The sequence below is a fragment of the Macaca fascicularis genome, chromosome X (genome assembly GCF_037993035.2).
Source record: "Macaca fascicularis isolate 582-1 chromosome X, T2T-MFA8v1.1".
Classification (NCBI taxonomy): Eukaryota; Metazoa; Chordata; class Mammalia; order Primates; family Cercopithecidae; genus Macaca; species Macaca fascicularis.
Window position 1 is genome coordinate 46,753,956 of NC_088395.1, and position 13,569 is coordinate 46,767,524.

A 13,569-nucleotide genomic window follows, 5' to 3' on the forward strand; every position below is an offset into this window, starting at 1 on the left:
CAATGAGCATATTTAAGTTGACCTAGATGACAGGGTTAGCTCCAACTAATCTTCCTCTTGTCCACTGGCATATTCCTAATATGTACATAGAAGCTTATCACCGTCCTCTTCACCAAGTTCTGAATGTGTCCCTGCTGCTCTTGAGTGAAGCTCAAACTCTTTGGCACAGCACTGGAGCTTCCCTGAGGTCTCCACTCTACCGTGGTGGTTCTCAAAGTGTGGTTTTCAAACCAGCAGCAGCGGCAGCTCAGAAATGTTAGGAGAGCCCACTCCATATCCCCAGAATCAGACAGTGAGGCCCAGCAACCTGTGCTTTAACAAGCCCAATGGGCAATTCTGATGTAACCTAAAGGGTGAAAATTATGAGTTTAGATACAATTCTCCTTTCCAACCTCACCTTCTTTTTTTTTTTTTCCTTTTTTCTTGCATATCATTCCTTTCTTATACTGATTTGGAAAAAAGATTTAGTACAGTTATGCTCAAAATGAGTACTGGGCCCATGTGGCAGGGCCAAGTAACTAAAACATGATTCAGAAAACAGGCAGTGAAAGACACACTTGGACATGATCAAGAGGCATTTCACTGCCATGAAACAAGGCGGGGCAGGGATTCTAAAATACACAGCAGGAGGCACTCCTACCCCTTTCAAGTCACGGAGCTTGTGCCATATTGGTATAAGGAATGGTTTATTTTCTGATGATCACATGTGGGATTATTTCAACTGCCACTAGAAACCCCACAAGGACTTTTGTTTTGTATTATTTATACACTTCGTTTTTGTAAAATAAATGCACCAGAAACTTAATTCAGGATTGATCCCACCCATCAAGTAGAGCCGGCCCCTCTGGGGTCAGGAAGGAAACCGTTTTTTTGTTTTTTGTTTTTTTTGTTTTTACATCACCATGCTGGTTACATTTATCTTCCACTGGAATGACTAGAGCCCTCCAGGCAGTGGCCTGACTACAGAAGAACACAGGACTGGCTCCTGGGGGCAAACAGGCTCTCTTGCTTCTCCTCTTTGGCCGTGCCTTAGCATGGTTCCTCCCTATCTCCTACTCAAGCAGGTCCTTAGTACACAAAGCCCTGGTAAAAACCCAAGTCACTACCTCTCAACTCTTTTGGATAAGGGGAGTTTTCCCTGGGCTTGGACTGAGAAGCCGTGCCCTCCCTGGAGGTGCTATCTTGACTAGATTGTGTGAAGACAGTGGGTGCAGGAGAAAAATGGCTGAAATGAAAAATGGGAGTCACTGGTACCCATCTGCAGCTACAACTTCAGATGCCTACAGATGTGGTCAGTGTGACATGTGCAGTGGGGAGGGACAGAGAAAGGGATGGGCAAGGCGGGTGTTCCCAGGGAAAGTAGTCTATCCGCTGGCCTTTACCTCTTCACTTTGCCCTGGGCAGCCACAGCTTCCATGGCTTTACACACGGTCTCTTCATCCCCCAGGAACTGCATGCGCCTGATGTGCTTCAAGTTCTTGTCCAATTCATAGACAACGGGAATAGCAGTCGGCAGGTTCCTCTCCGCAGAGAGACCCTGAAGATGCTTGACAATGCCGGGGAGGCTGTTGCCGTGGGCTGTAATCAGTACCCATTTCCCCTCCTCAATCTGGGGAACTATTTCTTCATTCCAAAGGGGCAGAGGTCTGGCAGAAGTGACCTTCAGACCCTCACAAGAGGGTAGCTGATCTTCAGTGAGGTCTACATACCTGCGATCTTTACTGATGCTGCTGTAGAAGGGATGATTGGGCTCTATGAGAGGTGGTGGGACATCACAGGAGCGCCTCCAGATCTTTACCATGCTTGGCAGCAGTTTCTGCTTTATGGAGGTCGGTCAGAAGCCCAGAGTGCCACTCATTAAGATGCCAAGTCCTCACTACGGGCAGCCACATCAGGTCAGTGGCATCTGGCACTGTCCAGAGGGCCCAGATTGCTCTCTTCTGCACTGAGGTGAAGCAGATGTTGAACTTATAGTCAGCATCTTGCAGTGCCTGTCTACCTCACTTCGCCTCCTTGTGGCCCCCGGGCTCAGGGAGTGTCCTTCCAGCCACTGAAGCAGTTCTCCAGGTTCCAGGCACTCTCCCCGTGCCAGATCAGCCACAGCTTGTAGGCGGCAATGGTGGTCAACCTCACCCTCTTTCTGAATTACTCCATGTATCTGACATTTAAACCAGACTGCTGCCCTTCCCTAAACAAGCCAGGCATGCCAATGCTTTTCTGCCTTCCCAAACTGCTGCCTCCTGAAATTCCATTCTTCCAAGCCTAGCTAAAAGGCCACTCCCTTAGTGAAGATGGCCCTGAGCCATTCTCTTCTTGTCCACATTTCTTTCAGACCTCTTTTGTGCAATTCACCAACCTCTCTTGGAAGAAAATGAAGTCTTTGTGTACCTGCCTCCCCCCAGCAGACTGTGAGCTCCGTGAAGGAGGCTCGTCTTTGCATCCTCCACAACCTAGAGCTGTGGCTTATGAAAAGAGGATGCTCAATAAATGTTTGTCAGAGTAAAAGGAAATCATCTTAGAGGACTGTACCTGTATCTAAGTTCAGAGGCAAGCTAGTGTGAGACAAAATGACTGCTTTACTGAGCAGTGCCTGTTGGTTTGATTTCACTATGACTCTGTGAGCCCCCCAATAACTACTGCATGGCAGTAATGGTGGCTGCAACTCACTCTCTGTCTTAAAGGACAGAGGTGTCTTTAAGGGTCACAGTAGCCTTTTGCAACTAACTTCTCCTCCCTCTGTTCTGCAGAAATGCTCTAACTTGGGTCTCATTTATATAAAGCTGACGCTTACCACCCTCACTGCATCATCCACTCATGCCAGCTACTCTCTCCTTACTCTACTTCCACAGCTTTCTTTATTGTCCTTTGTCCCCTCAGTGGCTTCTCCAGACTTCTGAGCTTTACAGGGAAAAGGGGGGCCATGCAGGAGACAGTGTCAATTCAGCAGGATGATCACAGCTATTAAATTCCAGTGTTGGGTTCCCCTTGCTTACATGAGTGTATTTTATTTCTTTTGCTCCACAGAAAGTTAGAGCTGGGGGACCTCAGCTAATTAGTTCAATTTCATTATTTTACAAGAGAGGATACTGCAGCTGGGAGGTGCTGAGTGACTTGGCCAGTGCTCTTTCTCATCAGGAGCTCTTTTCCTTCTAATTCTAGACCTGGCGCCCTTCAGGAAGCTTAAGGGTTATGAAGATCTTCTAGAAAACAATCAAGCACTTTAAACACCATATCTCCAGGTCCCTTGAGTGGTAGTGATGAAATAGAAATGCAAATAATTTAGGGGAGAACATTCACATTTGGTAGTATGGTTTGCAAAATCAACACTAACTCAATTGAACATGTACATCTGTCTATTCCTCACTGCAGGGGATACAAACGGACCAGAAACTTGAATGCTTGCCTTTTTATGAACCTTATCAATTATATTTTAATCATATTCTTGTTACCTGCTGAATAAAACTCATTTTCTTTACACTTACGCCTTTTTACCTGAAAACATCATCATGTGTTGAAAATTCCAGCCAATCTTATGCCTTCTGCCCAAGTTGAGGAAGAAGGAAAGCGGGTAGATGTGCGCAGCTCTGCCCAGGAAGATGGCAACCTGACCACAGGTGGAGGTTAAGGGCCCAACAGTTTCCAGAATGGCATTCCACACAGCCTCCGGCTGAGCAGAGAATTTTAGGAATGCTGTGATGCCTTATTATAGTCCAGAGAGCTGCCCAAAGAAGCCCGGCTGTCTAGTTTCTCTCTAGACAAGTTTCTCAGCAACAAAATGGGAATAGTTTGGCTAAGCTTCCCCATCTCCTGATTCATAGAGATCATTTCTAGCTTGTTAAACACACTGTTGTAACTTCTTGATTTAATTCAACTGGTATCTATCTATCTATCTATCTATCTATCTATCTATCTATCTATCTATCTAAATCTATCTAAAAAGGAGTCCAGAAATAAGCTAAAGTACCACGGCAGGAGAGGGCAGTTGAGAGAAGCAAACAGTGTCTGTTGGGCTCTACTAAAAGAAAAGGCACTAGAAGAAAAAAATTGCTAATCCTGCAGTCAAACTATAAAGAAAAAGTTTGCTGGATAAGTGCTCGCAGGCTTCATTTGCAAGTAAACATCAGAGATTTTAATGGCCAGAAAGAGCCTGCAAATAAGAGGTGGGGAAATTTACAATATTCATAACACTAAAAGACATTCAGATCACTCACAGGAATGAACCCAGGGAGATATTTCTCTACCTAAGTAGCTAAAATGTCTTTTGGAGATGTAAGAAATGGAAAAGGAGGGTGGAAAAAGGAACTCTGTTGTGGAAACCAAAGAATTCAGGGAAACTGGTCCTTTGTCACTTCTGAGTTTAGAACAGTGCCCAGCTGAGAGAGCTACACACTCCCCTGGTCAGAGAAGGGAACGCCTGTGGGAGCCAGAGGAACAGGGAGCTTCCGTTTTGGCAAAACACCAGCTGCAGGAGCTGCAGCTGTTTCAGACAGAAGCCAGGGCGGAACTATCTTCTCTGTCTCCTGCAGGGTAAAGCACTGCCTGTTTTTCTTCCGTTTTCTTTCTGTTTTGTTTTAAGCAGAAAGAACAAGGTAATGCTTACAAAGTACATTCTATCCCAGAAGAGAAGCAAAAGTCCTTAAGTGGTAAGCAGCAGTTAGGATCTGCAGAGGACCTGGCTTGGCCTCTGCCAGGCCCTCATCTGTAAACAGGGCTGTACTCTCACTATCTCTCACAGGATGTCATGCTAGGAATACAAATCAAAACAACATGCAAGGTCTTTCTCAAAAAAGAATAAAAACACTGGTCTTGCAGATTTTTAGCTATTAGTCTGGTAAGCATGGAAATCCAAGAAATGAGCCACCGGTTTAAGCGTAGGAGGCTCTCACACTAACCAGTATTGCATTAGGCCACTGTCACTGTCCAGCAGCTTGGTGAGTGTCAGTCATTCCTGCACAATAAATTAAGCCCAGAGAGAAAAACACTCCTTTTTGGCCAGCATTCCAAAATCTAAGGATAATCATGAGGCCTCAGAAAAGGCAAATGTGCATGTCCAGCAATAGGGGACTGTGCTTAGTATCTTGAAATCAAGCCCCAGAAAAGTTCGCTTTAATAAAAACATAGTATCTGAGGCCAAGTGAGCAAAACCCTCAGCTATCCATCCACTGCTAGGGACATGAGAGAAGCCAATCCCGCAAATTATGTCTCTTTTTCAGAAACTGCATTTACAATGGGCCCAGACCAAGGAATCAAGTATTTTTCTATTTTATCTTTTCTTCCCCTCATTTTTTTTTCCTTCTCCTTTTTTTGGTGGGGGTGGGGAGAAAGAGTCTTCTACCATGATCCGCAGCAGCAGGGAAGCTTGAGGAAACAGTAGGGTCACTGCCTGCAAACAACCCTGGGCAGTGTGAGGAAGGGCTTCGCATACTGTGGATGTAGTTACGAGCAAGAGGAGAACCTTTGGGTCATCCAAATCAGGGCACCTCCTGGATTGGAATTCATACAGCAATGAAATGTCAAAAATAACACTGGAGACTGACATGGTTGCTGACTTTTAGATACACCCAGAAGGGCACTTTACAAAACAAACTATCACCTGCTGAGCACCAGTTTAACAGAAAGGCCATCTTACACAGAAAAGGCTGAAAGGATGACCTTGGAATACATGCAGTCCTTTAAGTCAAATACATTTAGCGTTATGAAATGCCACTTAAGCTTTCTTTTATTCATCATAAAAACCCTGTGAACTAGCATGGACTTAGTCACCTACCCAAAACAGAAACCGTAATTGTTATTTTATGAGATTTTATATGATTATATTATTGTTATTTTATAGTATTATTATGACTATTATTACTATAGCTTCTCCAACAGTGGTTGTCTCTGCATGTAGAAAATGGTGGAACAAGAAAAGGATACAAAAGCGCCAATGATGAAAATGGGGCTGAAAACGTGCTTCTGGAAGGTAAACAGTGCCAGGCCCATGTAGGAGAAGATGAAGTTCTCTGCCAGGAAATGTAACACCTCAAAGAGCTGCACAGAGAAGGGAAAAGGAAGCTGTAAACCCTGCAGTTCCCCCTTCCCTGTGTTAACAAGCAACTCGTGAGTACCAAACCTCTCTCTCACCTGCTTGGTTCGACTTCTTGATTCCACCGACAGATTGTTGTAGGTGTAATGAGCTTGTGTGATTCCACAGAAAAGGACAGCTACAACACCTGTTAAAACATCCCCCCAAAAAATCAATGGAAAATAAAGAGGCAGGGGGAAAAAAAACCCTGCTGGAACAAAAGGTTAAGGTAGGCAAGCCTAGCATATCCAACTTCCTGGATATTTTTGAAACTTTCCTATTGCTGGGTTGGGCACAGTGGCTCGCACCTGTAATCCCAGCACTGCAGGAGGCCAAGGCAGGCAGATGGCTTGAGCCCAGGAGTTTGAGACCAGCCTGGGAAACATGGTAAAACCCCATTTCTACCAAAAATACAAAAAATTAGCTGGATGTGGTGATGTGGGCCTGTGGTCCCAGCTACTCGGAGGCTGAGGTGAGAGGATCACTTGAGCCTGGGAGGTTGAGGCTGCAGTGAGCCCTGATCACACCTCTGTACTCCAGCCTGGGCAACAGAGGGAAACCTTTTCTTAAAAAAAAAAAAGAAATAAAGAAAAGAAAAGAAAAACAAAGTTTCCTATTACTACTGAACACTCCTACAACCCCTCACCTCATATCAACCTTTCTGTCTCCCAACCCTGCCTTCCTTCAAAGCCAAGTACCTCAACATCCCCTCCTTGTTCCAGTTTTAATGGTATCTATTGCCTCCTCTAAACTCCTCCAACTACCATCTGTAGTTGGCATATAGCATTCATTCCCTCAAAGAGACTGTGAGGGCCCATCCAAATTTTTGTCATATTCCTCACTGTTTTTAGAATGAATGAACTGAATTTCAAACTAATGCTTTATATACATATATATTTTTTGAGACAAAGTGGATTATATATTATATATCCCTCAGTGGAGGGCAGTGGCATGATCTTGACTCACTGCAGCCTCTATCTCCAAGGCTCAAGTGATCCTCCCACCTCAGCCTCCTGAGTAGCTGGGACTACAGGTGCACACCACCACACCCAGCTAATTTTTGTATTTTTTTGTAGAGATGGGGTTTCTCCATCTTGCCCAGGCTGGTCTTGAACTCCTGAGCTCAAGAGATCCACCTGCCTTGGCCCCAAAGTGTTGAGTTTAAATAGGCATGTGCCACCATGCCTGGCCTATATTTTTTTCACAGTCTAGGACTTCAGACAAAACAGATCAAGAGTACTATTCCATTTATCCAAGCCCCGATCTTCTATATTTCTGGTTAATGGTAATCATTTTGTTGTGCGAGACAACTGACGCACCTGGGACTTTGCCTACACATTTACAGATAACTGTTAAATTTTAAGGAAGTGGGGCATTTTGTAATGCTGCATATAAAGATTTTCTACAGTATTTTGAAAGGGTGATAAAAGTACATCCTAAGTACCTGGATTATGTACAGTAACTGTACTTGAATTTTCTAATGGAAAAATTCAATAATTTTTTTAAAAATGAAAGAATTTGAGGAAGTAAAACCACGTTTCACCACACTAATACTATACGAAACTGACACCATAAAAATTTGATATTGAAAAACAACGATTAAATAGCCCAGAGACACAACAATGAAAAACCGTGTTCACATCCACCTGAGCAGATACAAAATCACCCTTTAAAGGACACATATTTTGCTTGTTATTGCTACTGTTTGTAAAATAACATAGCAATCAAGGGAAATATACAAATAAAATTTTAAGAGATTCTTTGCACCTTAACATCTACTTATAGTTAGAATGAGTACTCAAAAATGTAATTGACTTTGGAATGATAAACTTTATCATTAAAATCTACTTTTTCAGGTTGGGCATGGTGGCTCATGCCTGTAATCCCAGTGCTTTGGGAGGCTGAGGTAGGAGGATCACTTAAGGCCAGGAGTTTGAGACCAGCCTGGACAACATAGCAAACTCCATCTCTACAAAAAATAAAAAAATTAGCTGGGTGTGGTACATGCCTGTAGTCTCAGCTACTTGGGAGGGTGAAGGGGGAAGATCCCTTGAGCCTAGCAGTTCGAGGTTACAGTGAGCTATGATTGTGCTGCTGCACTCCAGCCTGGGTGACAGAGCAAGACCCAATCTCTAAAAAAATAAAATAAAATAAAATCTAGCTTTTTGGAAAGTAGACAATCCATTTAAGACAGAACACTAGCCTTGCTCAGCAATCCTTCATACGGACACTTGCTGAACAGTTAAACTCCATGCAGTTGCTATCTAAGAATTCTTTACTTCCTTCAAGTTCCCACAGGCCCCACTACAGTGAGGGGAAGGGTGGTGCAAGAGTAGAGAAAACCTACCTGTAAATCCGCAGGCTTCTGCCAAAAGAAACGTGCTCCAGGACATGAGGAAGAAGAGCGCTGTCTCCAGCAGGGGGAAGCAGTGCAGTTTGGTAAACTTAGTCACGTTGGCATTCTGTCAAGGACCCTGTCTCCAGGTACATGTATCAGGGCCACCAAGAACCATACTCCACTAGCCCAGGACCCCTCCCCAAAGGGCTAGCCTTTCCCTTCAACCTTTTTTTTCGGAGGCTCTAAGGAAAGCTTAAGTAATACAAATTAAGCTTTCCAGTGCAACACAAGTTTTGTAGGGGCTGGAGGAAGAAATAGTGAGATACTGTTCAGTGGGTACAGAACTTCTATTTGGGATGATGAAAGAATTCTGAAAGTAGACAAGGGGATGGCTACCTGACATTGTGAATGTACTTAATCCCCACGGAATTGTGCACTTAAAAATGGTTAAATGACAAATCTCGTTAGCTATATTTTACCACAATTTTAAGAAATTAATCACATAGGGTGCGGTGGCTCATGCCTGTAATCCTAGCACTTTGGGAGGCCAAGGCGGGTGGATCACCTGAGGTCAGGAGTTCGAAACTAGTCTGGCCAACATACTGAAACCCCATCTCTACTAAAAATACAAAAATTAGCCGAGTGTGGTGACATACATCTGTAATCCCAGCTATTCAGAAGGCTGAGAATCGACTGAACCCAGGAGGCAGAGGTTGCAGTGACCCGAGATCGTGCCACTGCACTCCAGCCTGGGCAACAGAGCGAGACTCTGTCAAAAAAAAATTATCATGTAATATACCAAAAGCCATTACATTTAAATGGTATATAAATTATATGTCAATAAGGCGTTTTTTGTTTTGTTTTGTTTTGTTTTTTAAATAAATTCAGCTTTCCAGAGAAACTGGCAACTGGTTTTCTGTGCTCCTTGAATGGCCATGGTTCTGAGAGGCATGGTCATGACATCAGGCTGGCTTGTTGGGTTGGTTCCAGCAAGGCTGTGAAGACAAGGCCTGTGAGACCCTGAGCCCTGGGCATCACTGAGGCCACCTGAGTCCACAACAGGTGCCTAAGGAAGGCACAGGAAAGAAAGAAATGCACAATTCTTGAGGCAGCTACCAGGTGCTGGTGTCACCTTTTGGGACCAGAGATCCTTCTTGTAACAGTGCCATTCGACACAGGCCAAGCATAGAAGCGTCTCATGAGGGATTTCACTGAGCAATATATATCTCCAGGACATCAAAAGGGCCCTTGTGAAGAAAGCAATTTAAATCTGCGCTATCCAATGTGGTAGCTGAACACTTACCATGTGGCTACTCCAAATTGAGATGTGTTGTAAGAGCAACACACACACCATATTTCTTTCTTTCTTTCTTTCTTTTTTTTTGAGATGGAATTTCGCTCTGTTGCCCAAGCTGGAGTGCAATGGCACGGTCTGGGCTCACTGAAATCTCCACCTCCCGGGTTCAAGTGATTCACCTGCCTCAACCTCCTGATTAGCAGGGATTACAGGCGTGCACCACCACACCCGGCTAATTTTTGTATTTTTAGTAGAAACAGGGTTTCACCATGTTGGCCAAGCTGGTCTCGAACTCCTGACCTCAGGAGATCTGCCTGCCTTGGCCTCCCAAAGTGCTGGGATTACAGGTGTGAGCCACCACGCCCAGCACACATACCATATTTCAAAGGCTTGCCACAAAGATTGAATGTATAACATCTCATTAATTATTTTATCATAATTTTGGGTTTTTTTCCATATTGATTACATGTTGGAATGATGTGGTTTAAATTACATAGCACTGCCCACCAAAGAGGATATAATGCAGGACTCAGCACATCTGTAGAAGGGATGCCTGCTCTTTCCACATTTTGTTTTTTTAGTTTGTTTAAACTAAATCCCAGCCATCCTTTGCTTATGGAAGGCCACTAACTAGCTATCACCACATAACACCATGCGGCCCAGAACAGCAGGTGGCAGCAGCTAGCTGGGGCTAAAGTACTTCCCAGCCGGTAGTCCCTAATTCCCAGCCACCTTCTGGCTCCTCAGCTCTTTTCACCCCTCTAAAACTGATGCTCCAACTGGATCACAAGAAAGGGAGAGAAAAAGCAAAGGTGAAGACAGAGCGAAGTCTAGGCTTGTATTCCTAAACATTTTTTCAGACTCTCAGCTAGGGACCTAACCGTCATGCTTCACCAAAGTGATATATTTCAGGAGCCATCACACCCCAGTGGAACAATCAATGTAAGATTCCAATTTGAAAGAACAGCCGAGAACTTTCTTTTCGAAAGTGTAATGCCACACACACATACCCAGGCCGTAACTGAAACTACAAAAAGGATATTAGAGCAGTCACAACACCAGTCACAGCTCCCATGGTAAAAGAGCCACTAAATATACCTAGAAAAATGCCAACTGACTTAAAAAAGGCAGCAGCATCAAAGGCGTGAGTGTTCAGTCCTGCTGGCTGGTAGGCAACAATAGACCTGAAGTTTAAAAACAAGAGACAGTTTTAAAAGACTGCACTGGTTTTACACCGTGGTACCTGAAAATATCGACAAACATAGGTATCTACATTTTGTCAAGCATTGGCCAGGGTAAATTCATTTAATTTAATTTGTGGCCAGCATTGCCCAGGGCAAATTCATTTAATTTAATCTGCAGCCACCATGTTACACTGGCGTCAGCATTCTGATCGCTGCTGGGCACACTAAGCAACATAATTTTATCCACGAAGCTGATAAATCTCATTTAGAAAAACACCCAATTCAATATGTAATACATTTAAGATGAGCCTCTGAATTTAGCCCAAAGCATACAGGAAACCAAGGTGTCTCTTCTCCAGCAGAAACACTGCTACTTACGAGGACAGTACAATGGCAACGGCATCATTTAGGACACTCTCTCCAAAAAGAAGTGCGTAAAGATCCACGTCTGCATGCAATTCATTAAATATTGCCAGCACAGTCACTGAAAAGTGAGCCAAAAGCACAGAAATTAGTTTTGGTTTCTGACCTTAAACCACTGATTACAGATTTATAGAGGCAATTTCTATCTTGAGTGGGACTGGGTGATTCAAGAGATAGCAAGGGGGTCAAAGACAGACTTGTCTATCTGTGGCAGAAATGAAAACGGCAATCTTCCTTATCTGAAGGAGCTTTGATATGATGCTTGAGTCTAATGACACTGCACCAAAACACTATGCTTTCCACCGTGATCCCATCACACTTTGAAAGTATCTGTTACAGAACTTCAAAAACTAATGACAATCAATGTGATTTGACTTCACCAGTGTGTTGAAATCTCTTTGATTTCTCTGGCTCAATAGAGCCAAGGATAAAATAACAAAGTTATTATACAAATGATTAATGAGATTTTGGCCGGCACGGTGGCTCGCGCTTGTAATTCCAGCACTTTGGGAGGCCGAAATCACAAGTTTGAGACCAGCCTGACCAACACAGTGAAATCTCGTCTCTACTAAAAATACAAAATTAGTCAGGCATGGTGGTACACACCTGTAATCCCAGCTACTTGGGAGGCTGAGGCAAAAGAATCACTTGAACCCAGGAGGCGGAGGTTGCAGTGAGGCAAGATCGTGCCATTGCACTTCAGCCTGGGCAACAGGAGTGAAACTCCATCTCAAAAAAAAAAAAAAAAGAAAAAAGACAAAAGGCCGGGTGCGGTGGCTCATGCTTGTAATCCCAGCACTTTGGGAAGCCAAGGCAGGCAGATCACTGAGGTTGCGATTTGAGACCAGCCTGACCAACATGGAGAAACCTCATCTGTACTAAAAATACAAAATTAGCCGGGTGTGGTGGTGGGTGCCTGTAATCCCAGCTACTCCAGAGGCTGAGGTGGGAGAATCGCTTGAGCCCAGGAGGCAGAGGTTGTGGTGAGCAGAGACTGCGCCATTGCACTCCAGCCTGGGCAACAAGAGTGAAACTCCATCTCAAAAAAAAAAAAGATTAATTAGATTTTATAAATTCTATCTTTTTGCCAAGCCTTTGAAATATGGTGTGTGTTGCTTAAAATAATAATGACAGGGGTGGGGGTGTGGGCAATATTGTCCCTGATTGAGAACCACCGCTCTAGATATATACACAAGAGCTGTGTTCTCTCTCAACACTCAGACCCAACTACCCTCTCTCAATGGTTTCTACCATAGGACTGCAAAAACTAAAACCCCACTTTCCCAGCTTCTCTTGCAGAAAGCATCACCTCTTCCTGTCAGGAAGAAGGCGGAGACGCCAGATACCAACGTAGTCATCTTGCCTCCATGGGGCAACTGATGTGTGACTGAAACCCCAGAACAGTGCAGCAGAAAGACAGTGTAGTACTTTTTGATTGTAGTGGAAGCTGGGACATCAGCCCCAGTACTGGTACCCAAGATAAATATCTATTTGTTTAAGCAGGAATTAGCCAGGTTTTTCTGTTCTTTGCAGCCAAAAGCATTACTAATTGATACAATCAGAAAACCAAGCCAAACAAATGTTCAGTTTAGTGAGTTATTATAAGCCAACCAGTCTTGTAACCACCTCCCTGTTCAAGAAATGGAACTTTGTCAGTCCCCCATATGTCCCATCCCAGTCTGAAGCCTCTTCCTTCACTAAAGGGAACCACTAAACTAAATTTTATAGTCATCATTTTCTTGCCTTTCCCTATAATTTAATCACACAAATACACATTCCCTGACGCTACCGTTTGGTTTTGCCAATTTTTTAAAAATTTTATTTTTATTTTTATATTTTTTTGAGACAGGGTCTTGCTCTGTTGCCCAGGCTGGAGTACGGTGGTGTGATTATAGTTCACTGTAGCCTGGAACTCCCGGGCTTAAGCAATCCCCACTACCTCAGCCTCCCAAGTAGATGGGACCACAGATGCATAGCACACCTCGCCTAAAAGCATAATTAATAATAATAACAATAAATGCTTACATAGCATTGATCTAAGTTTCAACTTCTCATTCTCCCTGCTCATTATCTCACAAAACAGGTCAGGATCCCTTCTGTGCCCCTCCTGAGCAAGTCTGTGCCTGATCACAAGGAGGGATGTGGGTGCTGACAACTGGAAGACGATGGGATGGGGATGACAAGACTGGCTAAGTGGTTTCTGGTGGGAGACATGAAACAAACTGCCCTCCTCCCTATAGCAGGACCCTTGAAATCAGGGTGA

General features: G+C 43.9%; 1 protein-coding gene and 1 pseudogene across 3 annotated transcripts in view; both read right to left on the reverse strand.

Annotated features, from left to right (window-relative positions):
• SLC9A7 (solute carrier family 9 member A7) overlaps positions 1-13,569 on the reverse strand; it is a 144,760-nt gene that overhangs the window by 36,266 nt on the left and 94,925 nt on the right. For all 3 annotated transcript variants that reach the window (XM_015443699.4, XM_015443697.4, XM_065538052.2), the window contains exons 6-11: positions 11,262-11,367; positions 10,742-10,883; positions 8,412-8,517; positions 6,124-6,212; positions 5,917-6,030; positions 3,493-3,604 (exon numbers count right to left, since the gene is read on the reverse strand). In XM_015443699.4, coding sequence (XP_015299185.3) covers positions 3,493-3,604; positions 5,917-6,030; positions 6,124-6,212; positions 8,412-8,517; positions 10,742-10,883; positions 11,262-11,367 — 669 coding nt within the window. The remainder of the gene's footprint in view (positions 1-3,492; positions 3,605-5,916; positions 6,031-6,123; positions 6,213-8,411; positions 8,518-10,741; positions 10,884-11,261; positions 11,368-13,569) is intronic.
• Positions 891-2,013, reverse strand: LOC141409456 (phosphoglycerate mutase 1-like; annotated as a pseudogene).